This window comes from Festucalex cinctus, chromosome 15 (genome assembly GCF_051991245.1).
Source record: "Festucalex cinctus isolate MCC-2025b chromosome 15, RoL_Fcin_1.0, whole genome shotgun sequence".
NCBI classification, from domain to species: domain Eukaryota; kingdom Metazoa; phylum Chordata; class Actinopteri; order Syngnathiformes; family Syngnathidae; genus Festucalex; species Festucalex cinctus.
In genome coordinates, this window is record NC_135425.1 from 16,367,554 (window position 1) to 16,380,509 (window position 12,956).

Sequence of the window (12,956 nt, forward strand, 5' to 3'; positions counted from 1 at the left end):
TATAAACAGCTCAATTCAATTTATATTTGATAAAAATCACAGCTCTGTCAGTAGGCTTGTATTGGGTTGACTAGATTGGTAGTCCAGCGTTTCAACAAAGCCTACCTTACAAAACTTCTAAATTGGAAAATAAAAATTTCCATTCTGCTTATCCTGTTTCCATTTGCAGGGATGACATCTAACAGAAAGGCACTGTCGGCTGTCACTGAGTAGGAAATGAAATCATGCAGCCTGCATGCAACTCATGTGAGTGTGCCGCTATACAGCATCAGTGTCAAGTCAGTCAACCCGTTTAATGTGACTAATACCTTTGGGTCATGGATCCCTGACAGCTGCTCATAGGTCTTCTCACCAACCATGACCGCCGCCAGATTAGCGGTGTAGGTGGACAGGCAGAAGAGACAGAAAATAGCCCAAAGGTTCATCAGCAGACGGCCCGTCCAGCACTTGGGAGGCTTGATGGCGACGGTTCTCCCAAAAAGTATAGCGTAGCACACGTTGAGGGCCGAGGAGAAGGAAAAGACGCGATCTCGGTTGCGTCCGCGTGGCGTCATGCCGAATGGGCTGTGCCACTCGTACAAGGTGAGGAAGATGGCGGTGACGTGGAGGGAGACGAAGATGCCGAGCCACATTGACCAGTGGAGAGGCCACATGAAGGCCCCGATGGGTGCTGCGGTGTCACGGGTGCGAACCTTAACACACAAACAGAACAAAAAAAAAGTCACTTTTAGGGCGTACTCACACTAGGCCATTCAAAGTTACATTTCAATAATTGTGACATTCATGTATAAGAAAAATCCTACCTGGCTATGGCCAAATTCTTGTACAAGATTTATCTAAATAAAATAAATTACTATCAAATAACTGCACAGTAGTAACTAAATCATTCTGATTAATTTTGACTAAACTGTAGATTTATGTCACCACTCCCCCTCATTAAAATTAATGTTAAAGGGATACTTTACTTATTTAGCGCAGTCAAACATTAATATTTTGCCTATAATAAATTTGATATTTTCATTATTTTTCATGTACAATTTGTAGCTTTAAAAACACATTTTGCAACTTGCTGTCGACTGAAAATGACATCACAAGGGCTCCGGTAACCAATCACAGCTCAGCTTGTGAATGTCACATGACCAAACCTAGAAAACAGGTGAGCTGTGATTGGTTACCTGAGCACTTGTGATGTCATTTTCAGTCGACAGCAAGTTGCAAAATGTGTTTTTTAAAGGTACTACCGTAATTGTACGTGAAAAATAATGAAAGTATCAAATTAATTATAGACAAAATATTAATGTTTTATTGCTATAATGGGCTAAATAAGTGAAGTATCCCTTTAACAAACATTATTAAAGTGGAATGCATCTCACTGAACAACAAACTAGATCGTGTCACCAACATGATGATCAGTGTCTTCATAAATGAAAGTAATTATTAATAATAATTAGTGCTGTCGCTAAAAAATCTCTTCAGAATTGATGATCTTATCCATTATTCCATCGATTACTCGGGAAAACAACCCTTTCCCTGTTTCGAAGAAGAAAATTTTGTGTCGAACAATTTTTGTAGCCCCATCGTAATATCAACAACATATAATACAAACATATGATTAGACATAATCTGAGCAAATGTGTTATTTTTAGGGTTGCAAAATCTCATGATCGTTCTAAGTTGGAAACTTAGACGCCTACTGCCCAACGCCAGCTAGGATAGGCTTGTGACCCTTGTGCGACCCTTGTGAGTAACAAGCGGTTAAGAAAATGGATGGATGGATGGATTTTTAACCCAATTATTCTACAATATTTTTTCCCAACTATATTGAAATGGGTTACTTGACTCATTGAAAAAATTCAGCAGTGAAAAGTTAATATTTTGTCCAGAATGATAACTTCACTATTTTTCATGTACAATTAATACCTTTGAAAAGTAATTTTTCTACTTGTCGACTGATGATGACATCACCTGTGCTGAGGAAGTAGGTAACGCCCAATTATGGCTCACCTGTTTGGTCAGTAAACTGAGCCACGATTGGTCATTACTTACTTCCTCTGCACAGGTGATGTGATCATCAGTCAACAGCAAGTAGAAAAATTACTTTTTAAAGGTATTAATTGTACGTGAAAAATAATGACGTTACCACATTAATTATAGATAAAATATTAACTTTTTTACTAGAGCTGTCAAACGATTAAATTTTTTAATCAGATTAATCACATCTTAGAATTTTGATTAATCGTGATTAATCACTGATTAAAAAAGGCTTTTTTTCCCCAACATATTTTGCCGGCTAAATTTGATAAATTTGAACCGCACCAGTTATGTGTTTTTTTTCCCGACATTTAATGTTATGAGGACGTCTTCAAAAATTTATATTCACTGCAACACGCTCATCCTGCTTTTTCTAATCAATCAATTATTTTTCATAATGGGAAAAAATGACCTATGGCATATGTAAACATTTATTAAATGCTTTACTTTAATGCATGTAGTTATGTTTATTGCTCAAACTCCAACAGCTACTTTAACGTAACCACCGCTGTCGGCTAAAAAGGATCATCTGGGGTCAAAATTAACAGTGTGATTAATTTGTGGTAATACAATGATTAATGCGCTAATTTTTTTGTGATTAATTAATTAGTTAACGCTTTAACTTTGACAGCACTACTTTTTACTGCTGAAAATTACTAAATGAGTCAAGTAATCCTTTAAGTTCCCTTTTGAGGGCCAACCTTCAATTTTGTAAATTTTCCTTTATATTCTCATAAATTCCTACAGATTGGGAAATTTTGCAACACTAATTATTTCCGAAGCGTATACCGAAGCGTAGTCCTTTGTGCTAATTAGTAGCCATGAAGTAACTCAACAAACAAACTTGTAAGAACACACATTAAGTAATCACTTATGAGCTCTCAAAATCTAGTAGAGCAATTGGAAATTAATTGCAGAGATACTTAAATTCGACAAACAGATGCATTGATAGATTTGTGAGGATATACCAGGAAATAAATCAAAACATTCATTTTTGTAAAGTGCATTTAATCAGATTACGAAGCCAGTGTAATCACAACACTTTTTGTCAGCCACTGAGGTCAAGACCAATCCAACCTCATGTGGACAATTGGAAGGCATTGAGTACAAAAGTCTGTGTCTGAAAGATGGTGACCAGCAGCTTAGTGATGAGAGCGGGTTGAGGTGAGGTCAATGACAGACGATGAAACAAAGCAGAGTGAAATAAAAAGAGAAAACTGACCAGAATTCCCAGGCTGGTAGAGAAGAAGGGCGAGGTGAAGTCAATGACTTGGCTCCTCGCTGAATTAATGCTAAAAGACGTCACAGCGAGGTGAGCAGCACCGCTGAGCAGGTCGCCCACTAATCCCGTCCAGCGACCGTTCTTAAAGCCTCCGTATTTCCCATCTCCAACAATGTAGAGGTCAAAGGTGAATCCCATATCCTCTGCCAGCTTCTCCAGCAAGTCAATACAGTAACCATAGCAGCATTTCTTCGACTCTGTGGGGACCGATCCATTTGGTCCGGCAAGATTTTGGAAAAAACTCTGTAAAACCGCCGAGTCATTGGTGAGCGGGTCGAGGCACAACTGGCCGGCAGGACACAGCCCGTCTCCGTCCACGTCCCGGGTGAACACAAACGGGTGCTCCACCAGTGTGACCACTCGCAAATGGAGCCTGCTGGGTCTGCGCCAGTCGCCCCCCACGCCGGAACCCTGGCGGCTCGTCCAAGCCCCCTGGTCCATCAGGACTTTCCCTCTGCGCCAACGTCCGAGTCTCGTCCAGGTTGGCTGGCCCAGAGGGTCCAGCTGGAGCGACCAGATGTAGTGATGGGCCTCTGAGATGACATTTTGGCTCTGACGCTCTCTGGATATAAAGCCGCTCTGGCCCTCAAAGGATGTGTTGGAAAGAAATCTGAAGGGGAGGAAACAGAAATATCAATTAATCGCGGGAAGAGAAACTTGAATGAGGGTTAACATTAGTGATTGATCAATGTGTTTTTTTTCAAGGCCGATATCGATTATTAGTAGTCAAGGAGACCGATAACCATATTTCAAGCCGATATTCATTTGCAGTAAAAGATATAGCGTCAAAATTAAAATAGAAAACCCTTTTGATTTTAAACATTTAAAGAATTGACAGCTTTGTTTAAAATTTTTAACAAAAATTGCAAAGAGCTTCCAGGCTCATCAGCATATGTAAAGCTAAATAAAAAATAATAATCAAATAAAGAGCTCCCTAAAGTTTTCCAAAATGTCAACATTATTTCTTAAAGGATCTATGTGCAGTTTGTCAGTTTTTTACTCCTGACTGCCACCTCTGGCCCAAAGTGTAACTGCAGCATCTGTCAGGCTCATGTACGTGCATGATCTTAAAGCAAAAGCCACAGTTGACAAATGAAGACATGACTTCAAATGAGATAAGAAAAACTCCGCCCCTCCCCTCCCCAAAGAAACTGTGGAGTGAGCAGGGTCCGCACACTTTATTATAAAGTGAAGATAAAAGCTAATAGGTGCAATCAGGGCTCTTCATACTCATCTGGGCATTGGTGCAGCATGCATGATTTAGAACAACCTTTAACATTACCTTTTAAACGGTACATTGCACCTTTAATTTATTTTAATTTTTAAAATAAAAAGTCAGGTTTTCCCAGTGTCAGCATTTTTTTTCTAATAAAGTGGAAATTTAAATACATCAAATTTCCCTGTATCTCACTGAACGACATACAGTACATGCAAATGTAGTTAATTTTGGGTTGTCGTGAGGGTTCGTAAAAGGTTTCAAAAGATCTTTGCTGACAGTGAAAAATTGTCTGAATATGTTTGAAATGTCTTTGCGACAAGGAAAAACTGTCTGTGAATAGGGATGTCACGATATGGGCAATATCGTGATATCGTGATATTAAAACTGCCACAATGTCGTTGTCATGTTCACAATATATAAAAGAAACACATTTGTTAAAAAAGTCAGGTTGATTTCCATTTGTGCAGTTCTAGCACCCTCTAGTGGCTAATTTATTAGTGCAATGTAATTTTCATTAGGGATGTTTTGGCCTTCTATGTTTAAAATCTATGATAATTGTCAGATGAAGGGGAACCTAATTTGCTTGTGAAGCGATCAATGTGTGCTTGCATAAGCAAGTACCGTATTTTCCGCACCATAAGGCGCACCTAAAAGCCTTCAATTTTTTCAAAAGCTGACCATGCGTCTTATAATCCAGTGCGCCTTATATATGGATCAATATTGAGCCGCAACAGGTCTCGCTGTCAAGACACTATCGGTGACCCTGGACGATCCGTGACGCGCATGCGCAGAAGATCCCGCCATCTTGGATCGCTAGCTAATATTAATACTTTACCTCAGAGAAAATAATAAAACAGCTGTTTACTAATTTTGGGAGTGAATGGAGTTGTCAGAAATCTGGTTTGTAATCTATTAATACAGTTTGACTGACCTGTCTGACTGTTTTGTTGACCTTCCCTTTAGCGCAGCACCATCTAATGGATGCATAACGTAACCTCAGCCTCTACTGTGGTGCCTTATATATGGAAAAGGTTTTTAAAATATGTCATTCATTGAAGGTGTGCCTTATAATGCAGTGCGCCTTATATATGTAAAAAGATTTAAAATATGTCATTCAATGAAGGTGCGCCTTATAATGCTGTGGAAAATACGGTAAGTGCCTCAATATTGTTATTAGAGATTGTAGAGGTTTTATATGCATTGCTATTATGTACAAAAGCACAATATTGTGCTTTTTTTTTTAGTATGAGCTCTTTTTTTTTTTTTCTTTTTTACAATATTGTGATCTTTTTTTAATCCCCCCCACAATATTGTGATAATTATCGTATCGTGACGTTCATATCGTGATAATAACGTATCGTGCTGTTTGGATATCGTTACATCCCTATCTGTGAACATCTTACAAATCCTGATGAAAACCCTAAGTGTGCTACGTTTGCAAGCATTCGCCGCTCTGTGAGATACTAGCTTTCAGATTCATAAAAATGCCGATGCCGATATTTGTCAAAATGCCAAATATCGGCACCAATAATCTATCCATTGTCTATTGCTTATTGTACTCAGAAATGAGGCAAAACCCCAAAATCGATCGAACTCCAGGGATTCGGCGGAGACTGTCGTGGTTGTACCCCACCAAATAAGTCACCGCCACCTTCCACGTGACAGTGAACAGAATAAGCAGTATAGAAAATAGATGGAGAGCTGTCAACAGCATCAGCAACAGACACAAGCCAATTTCACACCGACTTCCCAGTAAATTGGTGTTTCAGACGCGTAACAGCAGAGCCGAGAATGATTTGGCTGTCTTTCAGACAGAAGTCACCAAAGCGAGACACTGCTCCCGCCGAAGTACGCAATACTCGCCTCGCGTTGCGATAACTAAATGTATGGTGACGTCAACACAGCAGCATCATTTGCTTTCAACGCAAGAGACCGTAGGAAATAAGTCATGGGTGATAATCTTCACTCTCTGCTTATCCACCGGCTGCATCCCACCTCTGTTAAGCCGGGAAGACAGCAAATTTGCTGGTTAACGTAAACCCCCTATCGCACATCGGTAGCTTACACACACAGGACAGGGAGTGGATAAGAAGGCAAGCTTGGAACGGCCGGTGTGAAAAGGGGCTTCTTATCTGTGTTTACCTTAAACATGTCACTTCTCAGCCTTGCGGACATCTGTCACATCATTGCAGCGGTGTGAAATCAATCCACTCGTGAGGACAACATGAAACGGTCTCACGGCAAGAAATGAGCAATGACTTGAGATTAGGTACATGTTTAAGGTCATGTTAGCTTAAAATGTTCACCATATGTTATGATCACAATTTTTTTGCACCCAAGTCCAAGTTACTTGATTCTGAATATTTTCCAATACTGAGGCTCGGATACATAACAGAAAAAGAAGGACATATCCATCTTTTATTTATTTATTTATTTTTATATTTGAACAATTTCATATGGCTTTAAATCAGGGCTGGGCAAACTCGGTCCTCGAGGGTCGGTGTCCTGCAGGTTTTGGATGTTTCCCTTTTCCAACACAGCTGATATATAATCAGTTCATCAGCAAGCTCTAGTACTAGTGGTATCTGTCCTTGGTATCTGTATCGACAAGCATGTGAGAAATGGGTACTCGTACTGGTATTGCTCTGAAAAATAGTGGTTGTGATTAAGTGGTCATAGTGGTGATTCATACACATTATGTTTACTTTATATTTAATACAGAGCTGTATTTGCCTAATATTTGACCTCAACTCAACTTTATTTATAAAGCGCTTTAAGAACAGGCATTGCTGTATACAAAGTGTTGTACATAAACATCAGTTTTGCAGTAAACAAGAACAAAGTAAACATTTTGAAGTGCGAATACAGGTTGTTGTTTTTTTGTTTTGTTTTGTTTTACAAGTAAATACATTTTACATCAGTAAATAAATAAGAAGTAGTGAATAAAGAGATAAATAAATACATAAATAAGTAGACTAAACATCAAACTCATACACACCACAAAACACCAAAAACAAGTCTCATGGTGCGCCAAAAGCCAAAGAATACAGACGTGGTTTTAAGACGTGTTTTAAAAGAGGATAACGAGGGGGATTGCCTAATATTAATTTATTATTGTTATTATTATTATTATTATTAATTTGAATGAATGTGTTGTTTTGGATGATCTTCGTCTACGGGTATACATCAACCCGATCAAACGGCCAATGTGGGACTCTACCTGGCAACAAGTGCTTGTTAAAAAGAATTTCAACAATTCTGTTGTGCTACAATGCTGTATCTGTTTAAATATTATTTCAGTTATAAAGTTTCATTTCGAACCACATCTAAAATTGAGGTGTGCAGTCTTGGTGGCCTCCGTGCGTGTTTGTGTGAAAGTGAGTATTACAGCAGAGGACAGAGCATGCCCCCATGATCACGCCATGTCTCTCAGTGAGCCATGCTACTGGCTGTCCGAGGCTGTCAGGAACCAGAACTGACACGCACACCAACACACGCGCACACTCATGTTTTCCATCACACCAGTGGACATAACAATGAAGTCAATTCCCTGCTTGCCCAAACCCAAACGCTTGACCTTAACATACAAGGTGTGTACACAGGCACGCACGAACACATGCTCTTCTCCACGCTTGTCGGGATGGAGGTGAGAAGCAAATGCAGTCATCCATTGTCTAAAAGGCGCTTCACACCTCTGCAATGCTGCCAGCAGGACTTAATGACGGAAAGCAGGGGTCCCCAACTATCGGGCCGCACACCGGTACTTGAAAAAATGTTTTATTGATGAAAGAAATTCCATTTATGAAAGTCATCTTGGTCACACGACTTGGGAACAAAGGAAGCCCACAAGCTAGTGAAAATGAATAACAACTAACTTGTTTAGAAAAATTTGTGGGAAAGGCATTGACGCCCTTAAAGGTGTCACAGTTTGTGGGTGGAGTGAGAGATGTGGACCCAAAGTGAGGAGACTGATCAGACAGGAAATGAGCAACGTAGTGATTTATTGATAAGTGGGCAGGTAAACCATGACTTCGACCAGATGGAACTGGATGTGACATGACTGGACTTGACTTGACAGAACTGGAGGTGACAGGACTGGACTTGACAAAACTGGACTTGACAGAACTGGACTTGACAGAACTGGACATGACTTGACAGAACTGGACGTGACAGGATGTAATGTGACTGGACTTGACAAAACTGGACTTGACTTGACAGAACTGGACGTGTCAGGACTGGACTTGACAAAACTGGACTTGACAGAACTGGACATGACTTGACAGAACTGGACGTGACAGGATGTAACGTGACTGGACTTGACAAAACTGGACTTGACTTGACAGAACTGGACGTGACAGGACTGGACTTGACAAAACTGGACTTGACAGAACTGGACATGACTTGACAGAACTGGACGTGACAGGATGTAACGTGACTGGACTTGACAAAACTGGACTTGACTTGACAGAACTGGACGTGACAGGACTGGACTTGACAAAACTGGACTTGACAGAGCTGGACGTGACTTGACAGAACTGGACGTGACAGGACTGGACTTGACAAAACTGGACTTGACAGAACTGGACATGACTTGACAGAACTGGACATGACTTGACAGAACTGGACGTGACAGGATGTAACGTGACTGGACTTGACAAAACTGGACTTGACTTGACAGAACTGGACGTGACAGGACTGGACTTGACAAAACTGGACTTGACAGAACTGGACATGACTTGACAGAACTGGACGTGACAGGATGTAACGTGACCGGACTTGACAAAACTGGACTTGACTTGACAGAACTGGACGTGACAGGATGTAACGTGACTGGACTTGACAAAACTGGACTTGACTTGACAGAACTGGACGTGACAGGACTGGACTTGACAAAACTGGACTTGACAGAGCTGGACGTGACTTGACAGAACTGGACGTGACAGGACTGGACTTGACAAAACTGGACTTGACAAAACTGGACGTGACTTGACAGAACTGGACGTGACAGGAGGTAACGTGACTGGACTTGACAAAACTGGACTTGACTTGACAGAAATGGACATGACAGGACGTGACGTGACTGGACTTGACAAAACTGGACTTGACTTGACAGAACTGGACTTGACTTGACAGAACTGGACGTGACAGGATGTGACGTGACTAGACTTGACAGAACTGGACACGACTGGACTTGACAGAACTGGACTTGAAAGAACTGGACTTGACAGAACTCAACTTGACTGGACTTGACAGAACTTGACTTGACAGGACTCGACTTGATGTGACAGAACTTGACTTGACAGAACTTGACTTGCAAACTTACCAGACGAGACCCAGCATGACCCACGTAACATCAGCATTAATGACCTAAGGATGCACACCTGGGGGAAACACAATTGGCTGAGGGCAGTGATTGGTCACACACTGGGAAGGGAAGACACACTCAGGTGGACGTGGTTAGACATAACGAGACAAGGGAAGAAGCGAGGAATACATGACAAAACCACCAACCGCAGAAACACACCCAAAAACACCAAAAGAAAACAAAATTCCAACTCCACAGAACCAAAACATGACAAAAGAGGAAGTCAACTTTAAACATTTCTTACCAATAATATGTTATCTGTGACCTCACTAGTCTAAACATGACATTCTGATTAATATTACATTTGTGGAATACGAGTTATGCAGTAAAGTCCAGATGTTTTTATCCATATCAGTGGGCAGCCATTTTGCCACTTGCTGTCGACTGAAGATGACATCACAGTTGCTCATGGCTCAGGAAACGCTCCAATCACAGCTCAACTGTTTTCTGAAGCTGAGCTGTGATTGGCTGTTACCTAAGATCTCAGCAATTGTGATGCCATTTTCACTCGACAGCAAGTGGCAAAATGGCCGCCTTCTGATGTTGATAAAAACTGCTGGATTTTCCTGCTTAACTCATATTCCACTAACAGAATATGAATCAGAATACCGTGTTTAGACTAGTGGAGCTGCATAGAAAAGATTATTGTGAAGAAATGCTTTTTTTGGGTGGACTTCCCCTTTAAAGGAGTCCTGTATGAATGCACACAATGTAAACATCTTTTTGCTCATGTCAATTAAAACTGAGCTGTATTCTCTTGAATTCAGCTCTTGTTTTACTGTTCAGCGTGCTTGTTAATTGTTGTTGATATCTAGACAAGATGAACTTGCAGACTATGAGAATAGAAAGGAGCTGAGTTGGTCGACTTTATCAGTGATGCGCAGTCACGATTTTGGAAGATGGCCTCTCACGGTTGTCTCTTTCATCTCCGACGCCAGCCCTGATGTCGCTGTCTCACACAACTACAACACGCACTGTGACATACAACAAGAAAAATGGCTCAAACTATCAAGAGTCTCGCTGACAAGTGTGATGATCGTCCGTGGCGATATCACAGAACTTTGGTTTCGTGGGACATGATGCGCCACTCGTTCTTATGCATCAGCACTGGGCGTTGGTTGGGGTGGGATGGCGGGGGTGAAGGGTTGTCTTTGACTTCAGTCAGAAGAATCAAAGGATACCAAATTAGTCATTACAGATGACACATTCGCTCAAAAGCTTCTTCATCAGAGAAAGTGGAGCCCAATGGTATCACGCCCAATTTGCGGTTATTCTATAATGATTGACAATGAAGACAATGGCAATATCCTGACATCGTGATATTAAAATATGACACGATATTGTCATCGTCGTGTTGCTATATTAAAAGCAATACATTGTTAAAAATGCCAGGTTGTGTTACATTTGTGCAGTTCCAGCACCCTCTGGTGGTTAGTTTATTAGTGCGGCTTGATTTTAATTAGGCATGTTTTGGACACCTACATTTAAGACCCACGCTAATCGTCAGATGAAGGAGAATGTAATACTAGGGCTGAGTTTAAAGAAATCGAATAATCAATATGAATTGATTTTCCTTTTTCTGATATCGATTCATAAACAAATGAATCAATTATTTTATTATTTATTTTCCCCATAAATTCATAAATACAATTTTAGAGGACTTTTTCTTGTATCTTACCATTTTTTTGAATGAATTTAAAATGATCTTACATTTATGAAAGACCTGACTTATTGCACTTTAAGACAATTCAGAATCTTTTTAATTTATATTTGGCATTATTGAATTAGAAATATGAAGATATTTTCCATCTTTTATCATGTCCTTTAAGAATTAATGTTCCATAATTAATCAATATCGGACTGAAGTGCAATTGAACTCTTTTGAAATGAAATGGAATCGAATGAGTTAATTAGAATCGATACCAAGCCCTACGTAATACGTTTGAGTTCCTCCACAGTTATCATTTCCAGAAAATTCAATCATACCAGCAAATACACATTTTTCAACATGTCAAAAAAAAATATTGCTTTTCACCCGCTTCAGCCCATTATTACAAAAACACAATATTGTGCTTTTCTTCAGTTTTCTGCTTTTTTTTTTTTTTAAATAATATCGTGAGTTTTTATAGAGTATCGTGAGCTTTTTTTTATATCGCCAACATTTCCGCAATATGGTGATAATTATTATTATATCATGAGGTTCATATTGTGATTATGTTGTATCGTGAAGTTTGGATATTGTAACATACTGATAAGCTGGGAAATAATACAACAGTTACACCATACAAAAAGTATAGTACATAAAAAAAGATGAGTCATGTTGTAGGGATTGAATCCCCAAAGACTTTGATAAGGAAATTCTGCCCGATTTTATTTTATTTATTTATTTTTTGTGTGTAAAAAAGCAAAAACAAATTTGTAAACTAATAAAGTAATTTATAAAGTACATATTCAACTACATGTGGATATTTTTCGAGATGTAAATGTATATTAAGATTTAGATTGAATGACATTGACTTTACCTAAGTAAAATAATGTGGTATGATTAAGATTCCTGTTCCTGATTATTCACATTATAGCAGGTCATAATAAAACCCAAACATTTGGCGGTGTTCCATGTCATAAACCTGATTTATATTGTGTGTAAATGCTCATGGAATTTTAGTGCAAATACATTCTTCTGCTTCATTTCACTCATTTGCATGGAAGCTCGTTTTTATCGCTGAGGGATGCTTCGCCCTTTAAACACAACTCAACTCCCAAGTTCACAAGTAATCATAAAGTGTAACTTTCTTTTCAGGGTCGCCGCCATCAACGGCTCCTACGCGCCACATAAAAATGACGTTTTTATTATTTCCTGTGCGATTCATAAATGGAAGACTGATGGCATTTGAAGCGGAGCAGCGAAGCTGGTATTTTAAGCTGGAGAGTGACAGCGGGGTGAATCAAATCTTTTTCTCACCATCGCGACCTCATTGGCTGCCATGTCAGCTCTGTGTTCTCGATGCCAGAAGATACGCAAGGAAGGAAGCGCGGGCTGCTTTTATGGCGGCTTTTAA

At 39.8% G+C, this 12,956-nt stretch overlaps 1 protein-coding gene across 1 annotated transcript in view; it reads right to left on the reverse strand.

Moving 5' to 3' along the window:
• grin3a (glutamate receptor, ionotropic, N-methyl-D-aspartate 3A) overlaps positions 1 to 12,956 on the reverse strand; it is a 50,620-nt gene that overhangs the window by 19,504 nt on the left and 18,160 nt on the right. The window contains exons 3-4 of the mRNA XM_077497689.1: positions 3,254 to 3,923; positions 309 to 692 (exon numbers count right to left, since the gene is read on the reverse strand). Coding sequence (XP_077353815.1) covers positions 309 to 692; positions 3,254 to 3,923 — 1,054 coding nt within the window. The remainder of the gene's footprint in view (positions 1 to 308; positions 693 to 3,253; positions 3,924 to 12,956) is intronic.